The sequence below is a fragment of the Myotis nattereri genome (assembly GCF_964212035.1).
Source record: "Myotis nattereri genome assembly, chromosome: 9".
Taxonomy (NCBI): domain Eukaryota; kingdom Metazoa; phylum Chordata; class Mammalia; order Chiroptera; family Vespertilionidae; genus Myotis; species Myotis nattereri.
The window spans coordinates 33,506,727-33,523,225 of record NC_138084.1 but is presented as its reverse complement, the minus strand read 5'-3'; the positions used below and the strand labels follow the sequence as shown (position 1 = coordinate 33,523,225).

At 42.6% G+C, this 16,499-nt stretch overlaps 1 protein-coding gene across 3 annotated transcripts in view; it reads left to right on the top strand.

Moving 5' to 3' along the window:
• The window catches only part of SPON1 (spondin 1), a 255,424-nt gene that overhangs the window by 102,679 nt on the left and 136,246 nt on the right, over positions 1-16,499 (top strand). For all 3 annotated transcript variants that reach the window (XM_081098877.1, XM_081098876.1, XM_081098875.1), the window contains exon 5: positions 5,055-5,177. In XM_081098877.1, coding sequence (XP_080955003.1) covers positions 5,055-5,177 — 123 coding nt within the window. The remainder of the gene's footprint in view (positions 1-5,054; positions 5,178-16,499) is intronic.

The following is a 16,499-nucleotide window of genomic DNA, read 5'->3' as shown; positions in this document are numbered from 1 at the left end:
TGGGTTTTCAGGATCACACATTTACAGGCCACGCTTTGGGTTCCACTCACAGATGGGGGATGGCTTTGTGAGTTTGACTATCAAGGACAACCTTATCTCCCAGATTTGAGGGTTCTAAGGAGGCCCTTGGCTGACACTCCACATACTGATAGCAATCCTTAACTAAGTGCATGTCCCAAAAACTCAATCCTTGTCTAAGCTATGACTATGCTAAAATTCTGCAGATATAATGTCAATAAAGTGGCATTGCAAATCTCTATTGGTTATTGCTTCTAAAACAGAGATCCTCTAGGGATGGATACATGGTACAGGCTGATAGAGGTCAGAGGGGAGAAGACTGGGCGGGGGGGAGGGGGACGGGGCGGAGGGGCAGAGGACCGGATGAAAGAAGGTGAAAGGATTAATCAAAGAACATATATGCATAGCCCACAGGCACAGACAACAGTGTGGTGATGGCCAGAGGAAGGGGGGTGGGGGCTGGGTGGAGGTGGGTAAAGGTGGGGGTGAAATGGTAGACATCTGTAATAGTGTCGACAATACATTTTTAAATATTAATATTGAATGAAAAAAATAATGACTAAACACGCACCTGTTTAAAATACCACTTTCCTTTTCTAAAAAAATATTTTTTATTGATTTTTACAAAGAGGAAGGGAGAGAGAGTTAGAAACATCGATGAGAAAGAAACATCTCCGCCTCCTACACACCCCCTACTGGGGATGTGCCCACAACCAAGGCACATGCCCTTGACCAGAATTGAACCTGGGACCCTTCAGTCCACAGGCCGACGATCTAGCCACAGGGCCAAACCAGTTAGGTGCCGGGAGCCGGTCCATCCTTGCTGTTTCAAGGGACCTGGCATATATGGCATACTGTTCTTAATATGTTTGCTCACCTTCTTGGCACTATGTGTTTTATCCAAGATCACCTCTCTGAGGAAGGTTGTTTCCCCAGGTAGGGATTTTCCCCTGAAGTTAGGGAGGGAATAAAACCCCTTAACTAAGTGCCAGGCGGGTAATTAATCACTTTAACTACGAACAATCATGCTTAAGCTACATAATCTTTACTCCCTGGAATGGAGATAAGAAATGCCCTAACCTTTGGAATAGAGATTGATAGGATTAGAATCAACTGGTATAAATACAGATGTAACAAGACAACAGGACACAGAACCTACACACAGAACCTACACAGAACCTAGAGACAGAAGAACTTCGCTGGAGAGAGCATGGCAAAAGATCCTGGACAGAAACTGGCCACAGAACCTAGAGACAGAACCTAGCGAGAGAACTTGGCTGAAGAACCTAGAGACAGAACCTGGAGAGAACATGGCAAGAGAACCTGACTAGAACCTGGTGACTGAACCTGGCTGGAGAACCTAGCCAGAACCTGGCTGAAGAACCTGGCTACAGAATCTGGTGACTGAACCTGGCTGGAGAACCTGGAGAACCTGGCTGGAGAACCTAGCAAGAGAACATGGACACAGAACCTGGCTGGAGATCCTAACCAGAACTTCGCTGGAGATCCTGAACAGAACTTTGCTGGAGATCCAGACCAGAACTTGGCTGGAGATCCTGGCTAGAGATCCTGACTAGGCTGCTGATCAACTGAACGCTGTCTCCGTGTCATTCCTTTTTCGCCGACTCTGTCCACACCTTTGGGGACCCCTGGACCTGCTGGGGTTGGACCCCGGCAGTTACGGTTAAAACACCACTTTCTAATGACAACTTTATGGGGGGGCTGAGGGAGGCAGGGAGCCCAGCAGGACCTGGGCTGTAGGATCTTTTTTTTTTAATTCTTTATTGTTTAAAGTATTACATGAATGGGCTGTAGGAACTTTAGATATAGTTGTAGATGATCCCCAGAGACAACAGACCCATGAGGAAATTCATCAGTTAGCAGGCAGATCACGTTAAGAAAGTCTTTAATTCATCAGCGTCGAGCAAAGGGATTTCTCTTAAATGTGTATGCCTACTTAATTATCTCTAGCACTTTCATTAAGGCCTTTATATCCTTTGGTGAGTCCAATCAAATCAATCAGGGAAGGGGAGAGAGATGCAAGTATCTATTATTTTTTCCCCCAATAGAAGCTGTTAATGCATAGGGGAAAAATTAAGACCTGCATAGCTAAAAAGCAATGGCAATCGTTATTTTAAGAAAGAAACAGAAAACATTAAGCTATTTACAATTAAGTGAGACACATAAAATATTCAAAAAGGTGACCCATAACAAACATATGCATCCACAGGCTCACTTTAAATCTATGTCACAAACAATTAAGGGAGAGTGATAAGGCGAGGGGAAGATAAAGGGAAAAGCAGGGAAGAGAAGAGACTGCGGGAGAAAAGGGATAATGAGAAAAGGAAGAAAAGGGCTAGAGGAATGGAGAGTAAAGGATGAATGCTGACAAGGAAGCTGGTGGACTGAGAGTAGAAATGGGGAGAGAGGGCAGCTCAGGAGACGCTGCAGGGCCTGAAGTTACCTGTGTTTTGCAGGCCCTGCTGTGGTTAGAAGGCGGGGAGAGAAGTTAACACTTGTTATCACTACCCTTTGAAAGCCTGGCTCATTTTCAATAGGCTTGTCCTCAGTAGGAAACCATATGTCTGTTTCTAGTTTCAAACTTAGAAATTTTCTTTTTAAGTGGAAGCTTCTTTTCTGTTGGAAGTTCAAAAGATTTATTGTAAAATGTATTCCCTTGAACTCCTGGATACATGTTAAGTTTACCACCTATAGACCTGAGAGCCCTTTGGATAAGGTAAAACTCCAATTTTGCCTTATTTTGGTTTCTTGAGAGGTTATTGCTGCTTCATTTGACAGTGCCTGGTAGTCACCATTGAAACCCCAGCCTGTACCTCTTAGCTCTGAATCCCTTTTTCAAAACGAATTTAGTTTTACACAACATAGTTGGTCATAATGGAAATGTGAAAAGCAAAAAAAAAATACATATATTTAGGAATTATTGATTTATCCTACCTTTCCTGAAATATGTTCAACAGAGCTTGTCCCTCCACTGTCCAAGTGGCTCATGCAGGAATCAGACGTGGGTTACCTGTGCATGAGGCAGTGGGAGCCTGTTCCTCAGCACAGACAATGCTCTGGTCTCTTCCAAGTGTACAAAACGTAGCCACACAGGGATTTCTGTTTTGCGTGGTTTCAGAACTCTTCTTTAGGACTGTTTAGAAATCCTGGAGCTGTGTAGGGAAATAATTTTTTAATGTACCATTCTCCATTTGAAAAAGCAAAAAGAGAAGCACATGGAAGAATTTTCACTCTCCCTGGCTGGTGTGGCTCAGTTAGTTGGGTGTCATCTGATGCACCAGGAGGTTCTGGTTCGATTCTAGTCAAGGGCACATGCCCAGGTTGCAGGCTAGATCACTGCTAGGGGGTGTGTAGGAGGCAGCTGATGGATGTTTCCCTCTCACATCAATGTTTCTCTCAAAAAAAAAAAAATCAGTAAACTATTCTTTAAAAAAAATTTTTTTTCACTCATTGGTATTTCTGTGGATCTATCCAGCCAAAGGTCTTTGCTAGACAGATAGTGGGCAGAGATGAAGGGCATGGGCTCCACCCTGGCTGACGTGGCTCAGAGGTTGAGTGTTCACCTATGAACCAGGAGGTCATGGTTCAATTCCTGGTCTGGGCACATGCAGGAGGCAGCCAATCAATGATTCTTTCTCATCATTGATGTTTCTGTCTTTCTCTGCCTCTCCCTTCTTCTCTGAAATCAATAAAAGTTAAACAAAATAAAGAGCATGGGCTCCAGACTCAAAAAGACCTGAGCTCCAGTTTTGCCTGCACCACTCACTAACCCTGTGACCTTGGGCTGGTTACCTAATATGCCACAGTTTTCTGATCTGTACAATGAGGTTAACTAAAGTACTGACCTCCTAGGATTGCTAGGACAATCCTAGCTATATGTGGAAAAGAATCAGCACATACAAGGACTCTATGCAGTGTAGTTATTATTACAATAACTCGTCCTTTTTCCCTCCATCCTGGAGCCCAGAATGCACTTCTTCCACCCATCACTGATTTTGCATATTCAAACCAAACGAACCCAGTGAATTCCATATGGAACGCTTGTAAAATGCTCTTTCTTACACTCAAAAGATTTTTGTACTCTTTGTCGCTTGCTCTTTATATAATATTTAAGAATAAATGTCCAACTTGGAAAAAAAAAGAACATTTATGATAATACCGGTAGAGAAACTGAAGCACTTGAAGCAAGTTGCAGCTGTAGTCATTGTTTTCATCTTGCAGGAAGCAAAAGAGACGACAGGCAACAATGCGCAGTTAGGGATGTGGGCTTGACAATTGGAAATTCTGAATTTATTCATGTAATCTCTCTTTCCCCACTTATCAGCTATTCACAGCTAAAAGTAGGGGCAGAGGGGGAATCTTCAGTTTTTCCTGGCTGCCACTGTGCTCAGAAGTAAAGTTGAACTTCGGAACATATTCCCCACCCACCACCCCTCCCAGTAAAGCCTCTGAAAGCTTGATAAGAAGTGATGTGATTATATATGCGTATCTTTTTAAAAATAATAATTTCCAGCAGTCCTTTATCTCTCTGTCTCTGTCTTTCTGTTCTCACTGCTCCTTCAAAGCAACTCCTTCTGGTCCTGCCAATCTGGCCCCAGGAGATATTTCTTAGAGAAAACACACATGTATATTCTTCTTAAAATTTGGTGGGAAAATCGTGTTGTGGGAGGGATGAGGGAGGAGACCGGGGCCCAGAATGGATAACTTAGTCAGTTTTATCTCTGGTTTCTCAATACAACCTCCATCCCAAATATTCTGCCTTCTTGATCCACAGGTCTCCTCACTTGATAAGAGCAAAAGTAATTTATTGATTGATTGATTGATTGATTGATTGCAGAATGTGGTTGCCATACTGAGAGGTATACAGAATCCTTTATAGGCCAAGTCCTGACCTGGTTCTCTGTGTTATTAATCAATGAAAACTGCACCTCATATGTTTTTCCCCAAGCATTAGGATGAGATCAAGACCCACATTTGCTTCCTAACTTGGTGCCTTTCCTTCCTGACTGTTTCAGATTCCATGTTTGACGGGGTGACGGACAAGCCAATCCTAGACTGCTGCGCCTGCGGGACTGCCAAGTACAGACTCACCTTTTATGGGAATTGGTCTGAGAAGACGCACCCAAAGGATTATCCTCGTGAGTAGAGCAGCTACTTTATGGATTTGGGAAAAGTGCATTACAGAGTTCTGTCTGGTGGTGGGATACACTAGCTGAAGTATGTTAGGTCTGCTCGTTCCTGCCAAATGATACATGAAATGCACATTCCCCGCAAGTGAATTCCTCAAGACAGAGGTCTGCTTCTGGCTTCTTTGCATAGCATTGTTCTAAGTGTATTCTTATTTGTGCTTTAAAAAAATATTCCTGAGGTCAGGCAGCTTATCTTCAGCTCAGACATGCGGTAACCCTCAGTCCTCCTCAAATGGCTCTAGCCACGAACGATACAATAGACACCTTTGTGCTTGAAATGGCTGGCAAAGGGGACCTGCTCCTCACTCAGACCAAGGTCAACAAATATGCAGCATCCTTAACCACAGCTGGCACTGGTAGTCTTCCAGCACACCCTTTCCTTACTGACTCCAGATACCACCTTCGTATCCTTTGTGACACCATGCTCCAGGTAGCCAATGCCAATCCATGAGACTTTTCGGGAGACTCCAAACTTGCTATTTTGAAGTAGACCCTTAAGTGGGACTCTCCCAACTCACTTTTCTCACACAATTATCTCAACAAATGCCTAGTAAGTGCCAGCCACTGTGCAAAAGTCTAAAGATGGAATGTACACAAAATACACAGCTCATGTTCTCATAAAACTCAGAGATTAGTGGGGAGGCAGACACTAATCAAATAATCACACAAAAAGATGTGACAATTATGATGATGAAGAGTGGACTTACTGTGTGCCATTTACACATGGTGTCATTTAAGTCTCAAAAATAACCAGTTTTTGCGGATGAACTCACTGGAGATCAGAGAAATGTCATGATTTGCCCACAGTCAAATGTAAGTAGTGGAGCCAAGATTCCAAAAGGGGTTTTCAGGCCTCTTGCCCTGCCTTTCATTTGGGTTGCCTTTAAGAGCCAGTGTTGCCCATTCTCTCTAACGGTGGGTGGCAGGATGTCCCTGTGTGGCACTGAGCACGCTTTTTCTGTTTATTGTTTGATTCTTGTTCATGTCACTTTGGAGTTGCCACAGCTGGGAAAGAACAGTGGGACTGGGAGAAAGAGATTAAAGGGAGGGATTTGAGTCAGCCCCCAAAGGAAGGGGGAGCAAAGGGTACATGGTTAGAACTTAAGAAGACCCAGTTCAGACTAGAAGCTCCGTGGTCCCCAAACAGCCCACCCAGACGGCACTCCAACATTTCTTGGCAGATCAAGAGCCCAATTGTTTAATTTTTACCCACATGTAATTAAGGCTTGCATCTTAGAAGCCTCTTATTAGTTCATTTTCTTGACTCTGGGATTCAGCTTGATCTGCTTCAGCTGGTGTGGGAGACCTGCGAGAACAAACTTGGGCTCTTTGCCTGGGGGTGGAAACCACTTGGAACAGTATGAAGGAAAAGGTTTCCCCCAGTGCCTCCCATCCACCAACCCGGAGGCAAAATGTTAGGGGTCCATTGCTCATCTTTTGTAATCCTGATGAGCTGCTTGCTCTTTTCTATTCTGACACTGTTCTTTCTCAGAACTAAAAAACACATTTAAAAGGTACAGACCATTGTTTCTGGATCTTTGGGACAAATCAAGGACAAATCTGTACAGAACGTCTGTGGAGTTGTTGGGAGTTTCATTTATTTATTTATTTATTTATTTATTTATTTATTTATTTATTGCTTAAAGTATTACAAAGGGTATTACATATGTCTCCTTTTTTCTCCCACCCTTGACAATCCTCTGACCTCCCCTACCCCCAGTGTCTTATTTCCATTGGTTATGCTTGTATGCATGCATGTAAGTCCTTCAGTTGATCTCTTACCACACCCCGCCCCTTCTGCCCTCCTACCCTCCCCGGCCTTCCTGCTGCAGTTTGACAGTCTGTTTGAGGCAGCTCTGCCTCTGTATCTATTTTTGTTCATAAGTTTATAATGGTCTTTATTATCCCTGAATGAGTGTGATCATTTGGTATTTTTCCTTCATTGGGGAGTTTCTTAATCAATATATGTATTCCCGATCCCTCAGGATGCTTCCATTGACAGATGTCAGAGTGTGTCTTAATTTTTGGTCGGGAAAAATTTGGTCACTATGTACAGAAGAGCATTTATCACATCCAACTGTAATTATTCTTCAGGAGCCTTTATTCCCATCAGACAAAGTTCTCCAGGACAAAAGCCACGGCAGGCTCATTTGTTATTCTCAGTGCCTGGAAGTGCCTGGTGCCTCCCCAAGGACCGTGTGCTGATTGCTGAGCTCAGGGTGGCATTCGCTCTGACCGGGGAAGCGGATTTCTAGCCCGCATCTAGTCACCATGGCCAGTACTGAGCAGGGGGTGTGGGCTGGAGGTGTGGGCCAGACCCTCCTTGGAGGAAAAGGACTTGAATGCTCAGGAGACTGGAGCTAATTGAAAGGGCACAGAGAAGGTCCAATCAGGGCTTTAAAAATATGATTTTATCAAAAGTGATTTCTACCAATCTTTGACCATAGATGACTATCCTTTGGCGTCTCCAAGGATGATTTTGTCTTGATAACCAATGCTTGACATTAAGCCCAGTTAAGCCATGATGCTGCTTCCCGACAATAGTGCGAACTGATAAATTCGGAGTCCCTCTCTCTTTATTAATTACTCATCAAAAATGCTGCTTTTCTGCAAGGAACTTGGAGCAGCCGTCCTCACGCTTTTTAATGGCAAGGTCCCTTTTACACACCTAAAAGCTATTGGGGACTCCCGCAGTCTTTTGTTTATGTGGGTTGTGTCTCTCAATAGTCACCACAGGAAAAATTAAAACAGAAATTTAAAAATATTACTTTCTTTTTGAAAAGGAACATGCAATGAATTAGCAATAATAAACTTATTACATGTTACCATATTTTATGAAAAGAACTGGAATGTCCAAAACAAAAGAAATGTAGTGAAAAGAGTATCATTGTTCTACATTTTTGCACATCTCTTTAACCTCTGATTTAATAGAAGACCCCTGGATTCTCATATTTGCCTCTGCATTCGACCTGTCATGGTTTATATTTTGGATTGTTATATATGAAGAAAATTCTATCTCGGCCAGGTAATTGGAAAAGGGAAGAATATTTTAATAACCTTTTCAGATCATTACAGATAATCTTCTTTGATTCTATACCAAAACTCTGCAAATGGTACAGTTGTTCCCCCTTATCCTGAGGGGATATGTTCCAGGACCCCCAGTGGACTGAGCCGTATATGTACTACTAGAGGCCCGGTGCACAAATTCATGCACCAGTAGGGTCCCTTGGCCTGGCCTGTGGGATCGGGCCAAAACCGGCTCTCTGACATCCCCCGAGGGGTCCCGGATTGCGAGAGGGCACAGGCCAGGCTGAGTGACCCTACCAGTGCACTATAGGGGCCAAGGAGGGATGCGAGAGGTTGGCCAGCCAGGGAGAGACTGCCAGAGGGCTCTAAGGCGTGTCTGGCCCGGCTCTCTCAGTCCCTATCAGCTTGACCCCAGCAGCAAGCTAACCTACCAGTGGAGCGTCTGCCCCCTGGTGGTTAGTGCACTCATAGCAACTAGTCAGCTGGTTAACTGTCTGCCCCCGGTGGTCAGTGCACATCACAGCGAGCAGTTGAGTGGCCTTAGCATATCATTAGCATATTATGCTTTGATTGGTTGAACAGACAACCAGATACTTAGCATATTAGGCTTTTATTATATAGGATGTTTCTTCCTCTACATGCATACCTATGGTAAAGTTTAATGCTTTTCCCATCTTAACTAAGCACTCATCACGCTCTGTGGACATTGTTTTTGTAATGTGAGATGGGACAGCCAAACTAGCATGAATTTATTTTTGCTTCTGCACAATTTCATTGGTAGAAGATTAGTTCTTAGAGTAGATCTTAGCAACCTCAGCATACGGTTGTGATTTTTTCCCCCTTATTAAGTTGAAAATGTTCAACTTTTCACATAAAGGAAGCATTTTACACCTTCTCTTTGGCATATCTGAATTGCCAGCATTACTATTCTTAATAATTCTTAGCATTATTAAGTAAAAGAAGGGTTACCTGAGCAGAAGCACTGTGATACTGCGACAGTCCGTCTGATAACTAAGACGGCTACTCAGTGACTAACGGGCAGGTAATGTACACAGTGTGGATGCACTGGACAAAGGATAATTCACTTCCAGGGCAAGGCAGCGGGAGATTTCATCGCATTGCTCATACTGGCGTGCAATTTAAAATTTATGAATTGCTTATTTCTGGAATTTTTTATTTAATATTTTCAGACCATGATTGAGCTCAGGAAACTGAAACCGTGGAAAGCAAAACCTCAGACTGGGGGGAGAGGGGACTACTCTACTTTCTTAAAGGGTAATTACAACGTAGAATATTAAAACCATATTAATAAACTCATATTCTATTGCATTAAAATGCATTGCTTTCCTTGGCACTGTGAGTACATCTGATACAAATGAATGATTTTGTAACATCACACATTGGTCATTTGGAAAATATTGATGTTCTGAGTTATGCAGATGATCCAAAAGTGGAGACGTTTCATTATACAGTATCAAAAGTCACACTCATTATACCACTTCCAGTCTCATCAGAAAAGGGTTTAAATATTAGAAAGCTATAAAATTCATAGTGACAGATACAAGTTTTCTAAAATTCTAAGTTTTGCTTGAAAGCTTGAGTTTTATCATTAGCCGCAAATGCTGTCAGGTGTCTTCCTTGAAGTGACAGGCTCACTTCATTTTTGAGAAAATGTCTGCCAGATTCTCAAGTCTGAATAACCATCATTTGTCAGTCCAGCTTGCACCTCAAACAATCGCACAAGTGCTTTTATGCAAGACAATCATGGTACTTCAGTTTGCAGTTGAAGTGCTTTACGCATATTTCCCAATTAGTCACACAGTACAATAGGAAGATGTGTACTCAAAGGTACAGAGATTTGATAAAATTAATAATTTATATGGTTTCATCAAGGACATTCTCAGGGGAAACTGACTTTCGTGGTTGTTGTGCGCTGCACGTTTCTGGCGGTGAAGAATACACTCTACTGATACAGCTCAAGGCCACTACTTTGATCCGCATTAACTTCCAATAGTTTTACTCACCTTGGGTTTGCACCATCAACGGATTTTGGGTTGGTTTTATTTCCCCACCAGCAATGTTAATGTCAACACATTGGAAAAGGCAAATCATATCTTAGTACTGTTATGAGAATAGTTTCACCTCACAGACTCCCTGGAAAGGCCTCAGAGAGCCCAGAGGTCGCTGTGGCACTCTCTCAAAGTAAACCATGACTTTGAGAACCTCCGCAATAATATAAGATAGCAACTTCGGGTGCCTGTCCTTCTGTTCTCTTTGGATAACTTGCCCTTGAGCATACAGATGGGGGATTGGGCAACACCTTTATGCCTTCAGCCATCTGTTGTGTGGGCCACATCTGCCCTGACTCTTCTCGGCCATTATGCAAAATGGTTTGCTCCAAACACTGATGGTTTTAGAGTTCCGTCTCTTGGAGACCAGAGCACTTTCTGCATCCAGTGCACCCCTTCCTCTTGGAGGGGGCAGGTGTGGGGAGCTAGGGAAGATTACCTAAATGACTTCTGACATCCCCTCTCTATTGTAATGCCATAAATCCCTGCTGGCCATCTGGAAATAGTGAAATCCTGTTAAAACACTCCCAATTGAGTACTTTTTTAGAAATCTGTTTTAAGGCTGGTTCATGCAAGTTTTACTTCATAGGTGGAAAAAACCTAAAGCACAAAGAAGTTCAGGGCTCAGATCTCATAGCCAGAGTGTCAGAACCAAAATCAAAGCTCAGCACTCCTGGTTCGCTTCCGCCTTCCTCTGAGGGATGTCGTGAGGCAGGCTTCTCTCCTCTGCAGTGAAATCGAATGTCTTATACACAAAGCACCTTTTAATAAGGCCCTGCTGTACCACCATGGCCTCAACAGATACCAAACTCTGAACAGCTTTTCCCCACTGTGCAAAGACCTACTCTGCGGAGATCCTCAGAAGTGAAAGTTTGCATTCTCTGAGCCTGAACAGAGTTCTAGAACCCTGGGGTATTAACAGTGCTAGTGTGGCCTGCCCCAGCCCCACCCCACCCCCCCGCACTTCCCACCCCACCCCAGTGTCTGTCCTCAGCAGTGTGGTGAGTGTAGTGCCCAGCTGGGGTCCAGGAGTAGGTGTTCTTTACAGAAACACGGTGACTGGGCAGTGTTACTGCATAGGGGTGTCCCAGGAGTTGGAGACATGCCCAGTCTTTGCCAGGGGATTGGGAGTTGCCTAACACATGCTGAGTCTCTTTACTCTCTTGTTCTGAACACAGCTCCTGGGTTTTTGACAAATGCTTCCACTCCGGAGAGACTCTGTAATCTCCCTTGATAATGTAAAATGCATGACTCCCCCCATGCTTGGATATAGGTTTAACACCGTTTAACAAATAAATATTGACAAAAAGAAAATCTTTTCCAGGAGCCAATTATTTTTTGCATTTGGGAACACTACCTCACATGTAAACATGGCCACTGGGAAATATACTCTACAGAATCGAAGTTAATTTTACAGTGAAATTCAGCCTCTTTTTCCATTGGGTCACTTAATTTGAAAAATCATTCATTATTAAATCCAATCACATGAAAGACCGCCATGCTAACACTTGGCAACGACTTTCATTTCTTTGTATATTCATCTGTACACAGAGTTCCTATATCACATTTGAACACATTTTTGCATTGGATTGTGTTTCCATGGCCACAGTTTATTACTTGCTCTTACCTCTCACCTAACTGTTCTTTTATTGAACAGTTAGGTGATGCCAGGGCCTTTGCAAACATAAAAAGCACTGCAATACCAAAACTTTGTACATAAAACCTTCCTCTTCCCTTTCTACTTCCTTTGAATTATTTCTTTGAGATAATTTTCCAATAGTAAGACTGCTGGATCAAAGGAGATGAACTTTTGTGGCTCTTGAGATTTTTTTGGCCACATTCTTCTCCAAAACATTTCTATCAATTCACCATGCGACCAAGAATGAACAAATATATCTGTGTCTCCCAGCCTCTTCAGTGTTCAGTGTTTGAGTTTTGCCAGGTAATGGTAATAAAAAACAAATTTTATGATTTTAAATTGAGATTGGTTCAATTACTAACACACTTGAATCTTTTTTCATTTTGTTTATTGTCCTTTGCCTTTAAAACCACTAGGGTGTTGGCAGGAATTGGATCTGACTTTTCTCATTATCTCCCCGAGGGCTAGCTTATTGTCTGGCATATTGAATGCTTCTCAATAAGTAGTGTTGTATGAACGAAGGAATGGATAGATGAATAGCAGTTACAAAATGAGCAAGGGAGGGAGTGGAAGGAGATGAGCAGTGAAAAGCCATGAAGAGGTGAAGGCAGAAGAGAGATAGGACCTTACATGGCTGCTGAATGCAGAACACATTGGATGGAGCTAGTGGTATATGAGAAGATGGGTTAGGGAGATATCACAGTGACTGTGATACCTCGGACTAAGGCAGTGAACATGGTGATGGAGAGAGGGATGGATTTGAGATCTTTTAGAGGTAGATTCTTCATGGATTGCATGTGGAGGAGTGAGAGAGAAACATTAAAGCTGACAAGCCTGGTTTCTGGCTTGGAAGGGAAGGTAGTATGCTTCCTTCTTAAAATATTCCTCAATATTATCGTCTTTCTATGTTTATAAATGATTGTGAAATAATTTTATCAAGTTCTACAAAGGATCCTGTCAAAATTTTAAGTGAGATTGCACTAAATACCCAAATTATTTTGGGACGAATTATTAGCTTTATAATATTTACCTTGCTCAGTTCCTTGCCATTCATGAGTAAGACTATTATTTGTGGGTTTCCTTAGGACAGTGGGTTGCCTAGGACAGTGATTTTCTTCATATATGGACCATAGGACTCTTCTTTTGATCTAACAAAGATTTAATTTTCAGAAACAAAATTAAACATTCAACAAATAATAATCCCACTGCTTTCTGCCATCACTGGGAAAATCTTCCTCAGGCTGAGTAATTGTGCCCATCAGACCTCCCAGCTGTGCTGCCACCAGTCTGAGTCACAATAGAGCACATCCCCAGGAAATAGAATTTGATACCAAGCACCTGTGTCATGATACACCGGTTCAGTGAAAGAAGGGGCAAAAGAGAAAAAATTAAATAGTTTCTTCCCCTTTTTTTCCCCTCTGTTCCCTCCACCTTTCTGGGAAGTCTTATAGCAACAACTCACTATTTATGGAATAGAAAAGGAAAGTCAACTGATGTTTTCCAGTTAAACATAGCAGGTCAAACATACACATTAATCTCTGATCTTTCCTCAATTCCTATAAAGATAACATTAGATGAATAAAAAGGATATAAACCCACAAAGACAAGAAAAGAGGAAAGAAGGCTACAATAACACCAAAATCTGGAGGATGACAGATATAGAGAAAGGGTCTTAGCAGAGCATGGAAAGATGAATCCTAAAACCTGCACAGAGGGCAGTGCCTAGGAACCAAGCCAGTTCTTTGTACAAATGCGGGAATAGCCTCAGGAACTAAAAGAAGGTCAAGTGCTCAGCACAATGAATGAAAAAGGCATATTATCTTGACATTTTAGAATAATGAGCATAAAGACAACCCTACAAGCATCCAGAAAAACTAGTCACAAACAAAAGATCAGGAACCAAGTGGCATCAGACCTCTTTCAAACAACACAAAGCTGCAAGACAATGGAGCAATGTCAAACCCCAAACCCATGGTTATAAATTCTCAAGGGACACCCTTTCTGCTCTGCCCAGAGTTCAGGTGGACACAAAGAACCTTTCTTTCTGGATCACTTTTTCATTGAAAGTTTTTCCATCCAAGGGCCCTGATCTTCCTGCTTCTGTTTAACCTTGACATGTCCTTATAAATTATTCCTTCATCAAACTCTCCTCTCTTGCCTCATTGCTTATGTCATCAATCTCCTGCGGGACCTGACTGATGTGGCCACACTTTCAGAAATTGATTCTTGACTCTGTACATGTATTACCTTGGTACAATAACAGGCAAAATTAAAAAATACAGTAAAGTCAGTCATCACGATAGGATTTTGATTACATCCCCCCACCTTTGAGTTAGAATCCCCCACCTGTCAAATGCTGCTTCCCTCCCACTGCTCATAGGACATCCAAATGGGACCGTCTTCCCTCTGGGCCTGTGGGTAAACTTGGATGCCAATTCATTTCCCATTCCTTAGGCCTCTAATTCCCTTCTCCCTTTCTAGGCACTAGGCTCTCATTCCACCCAAAGCATATTCAAAGTAGCAAAGTTATAAGTAGACACTTCAGTGCTTACATGTTAGGTGGTTTCTGAAATTTTAGCTAGGAGAACACCCTTTTTTTTTTTTTAATGTATTTTATTGATTTTCCACAGAGAGGAAGGGAGAGAGACAGAGAGCCAGAAACATCGATGAGAGAGAAACACCAATCAGCTGCCCCTTGCACACCCCACACTGGGGACGTGCCCACAACCAAGGCACATGTCCCCAACCGGAATCAAACCTGGGACCCCCCCAGTCTGCAGGCCGATGCTTCATCCACCGAGCCAAATCGGCCAGGGCTAGAAGAACACCCTTTAATAACGGGGAGTGCGTTTTCAAAGCTCATGTTTCCTGGTATAAACATATATGCAATTTCTCTAAACACTGAGACTTGAACAAATTTTAATTTTTCCTAAATGATTTCCTTTCCCTCATGAAAGCTTTGAAGTTTCTTTCTTGTATATCCTTAATAATTTTCTAGGATTATTTTACTTTTTTTTTTTTTTTTTACTAGAAATCTGATTTCCAATTTTTGTCATATTTTTTGCCAGGTTATACTTAGTGTACTAGAATGCTATTGATCTTTTATTCACTTTTATTGCAACTATATGCTTTTATTACTAATAGTTTTATCCACAATTCCTTGGATTACATAAGTAATCATTCATCATTTGCCTGCGAAGAGCAACATGTTTTTTGTCTTTTTTTTTTTTTCTTCCTTCTGATTACTATCCTATGATTTCTATGGTGCTCTTGTTCACTAACAAGAATCACCATTACAATAAAATAATAATGGTAAAAGTGGATAATTTTGTTTGACTTCTATTTGCACTTAAAATGCATTTAATATTTCTCTTTTTTTAAATCTTTATTGTTGAAAGTATTGCATCTGACCCCTTTTTTCCCCATTGACACCTTCTAGCCCAACCCCACCCATGCTCGTGCCCCTGCCCTTGCCCTTGCCCTTCATCACCCTATTGTCTGTGTCTATGGGCTCTGCATATATACATACCAGTTCTTTGGTTTATCTCTTCCCATCTACCCATCCACCCCTACCTTCCCTCTGAGATTGGACAGTCTGTTCCATGCTTCTATGTCTCTGGATCTATTTTGTTCATCAGTTTATTTTGTTCATTAGATTCTACGTATGAATGAGATCATGTGATACTTATCTTTCTCTGACTGGCTTATTTCACTTAGCGTAATACTCTCCAGGTTCCTCCATGCTGTCCCAAAGAGTAAGAGATCCTTTTTTTTTATTGCTTTAATATATATTAAGCACAATGTTGACTTTTGACCTTAAATATTTATATAAATGCCTACTTTTAATTCTTAAATGGTTATTGGACTTTTCAAAAGCTATTTGTAGCCCCTATGGACATATAATTGTTATTATTTAATCTCTTTTTGTAGAATATTATAATTAACTAGAAGCCTGGTTCATGAAAATTCATGCACTGGGATGAAGCAGGGCGGGGGCCCTCAGCCCAGGCTGCTCCCTCTCACAGTCCGGGAGCCCTCAGGAGATGTCCTACTGATGGCTTAGCCAGGGACCGTGCCTAAGCCGCAGTCTGGCCTCCCTTTGCGGGAGGTGACCAGGCCAATCAGGGGAAGGTGCCGCCTGCATCACCCCACTGCTGCTGCCACTGCCAGCTGCAGCAGCTGCTGGCCCTCAGACCTCACTTCTTAGCGCTGGCCCTGCCCCCCGCCCACTTGTGGGCAATCTAGGGCCAGGCCACCTTGGGGAGGGTCTATGGGAGGTTGAGGCACAGCAGGTCGCACCCTGTCCAGCCTCTGTGGAGGTGCGGTGCTGGGACTGTGCCCATGCTGCTGCCTCTGTGGCTGCCTCTGTAGAAGGGGAGAGCACTGTGGCCTCTCCCACGCTGCCGCCTCTCTGATGCTGCCAGCCTTCTCAGTGTTTGCGGCTTTTGTCCAGAAAGATGTCCAGAAGACGTCCGGTCTATCCGGATGTCTAATTACCATATTAATTATGGTCTAATTACCATATTACCCTTTTAT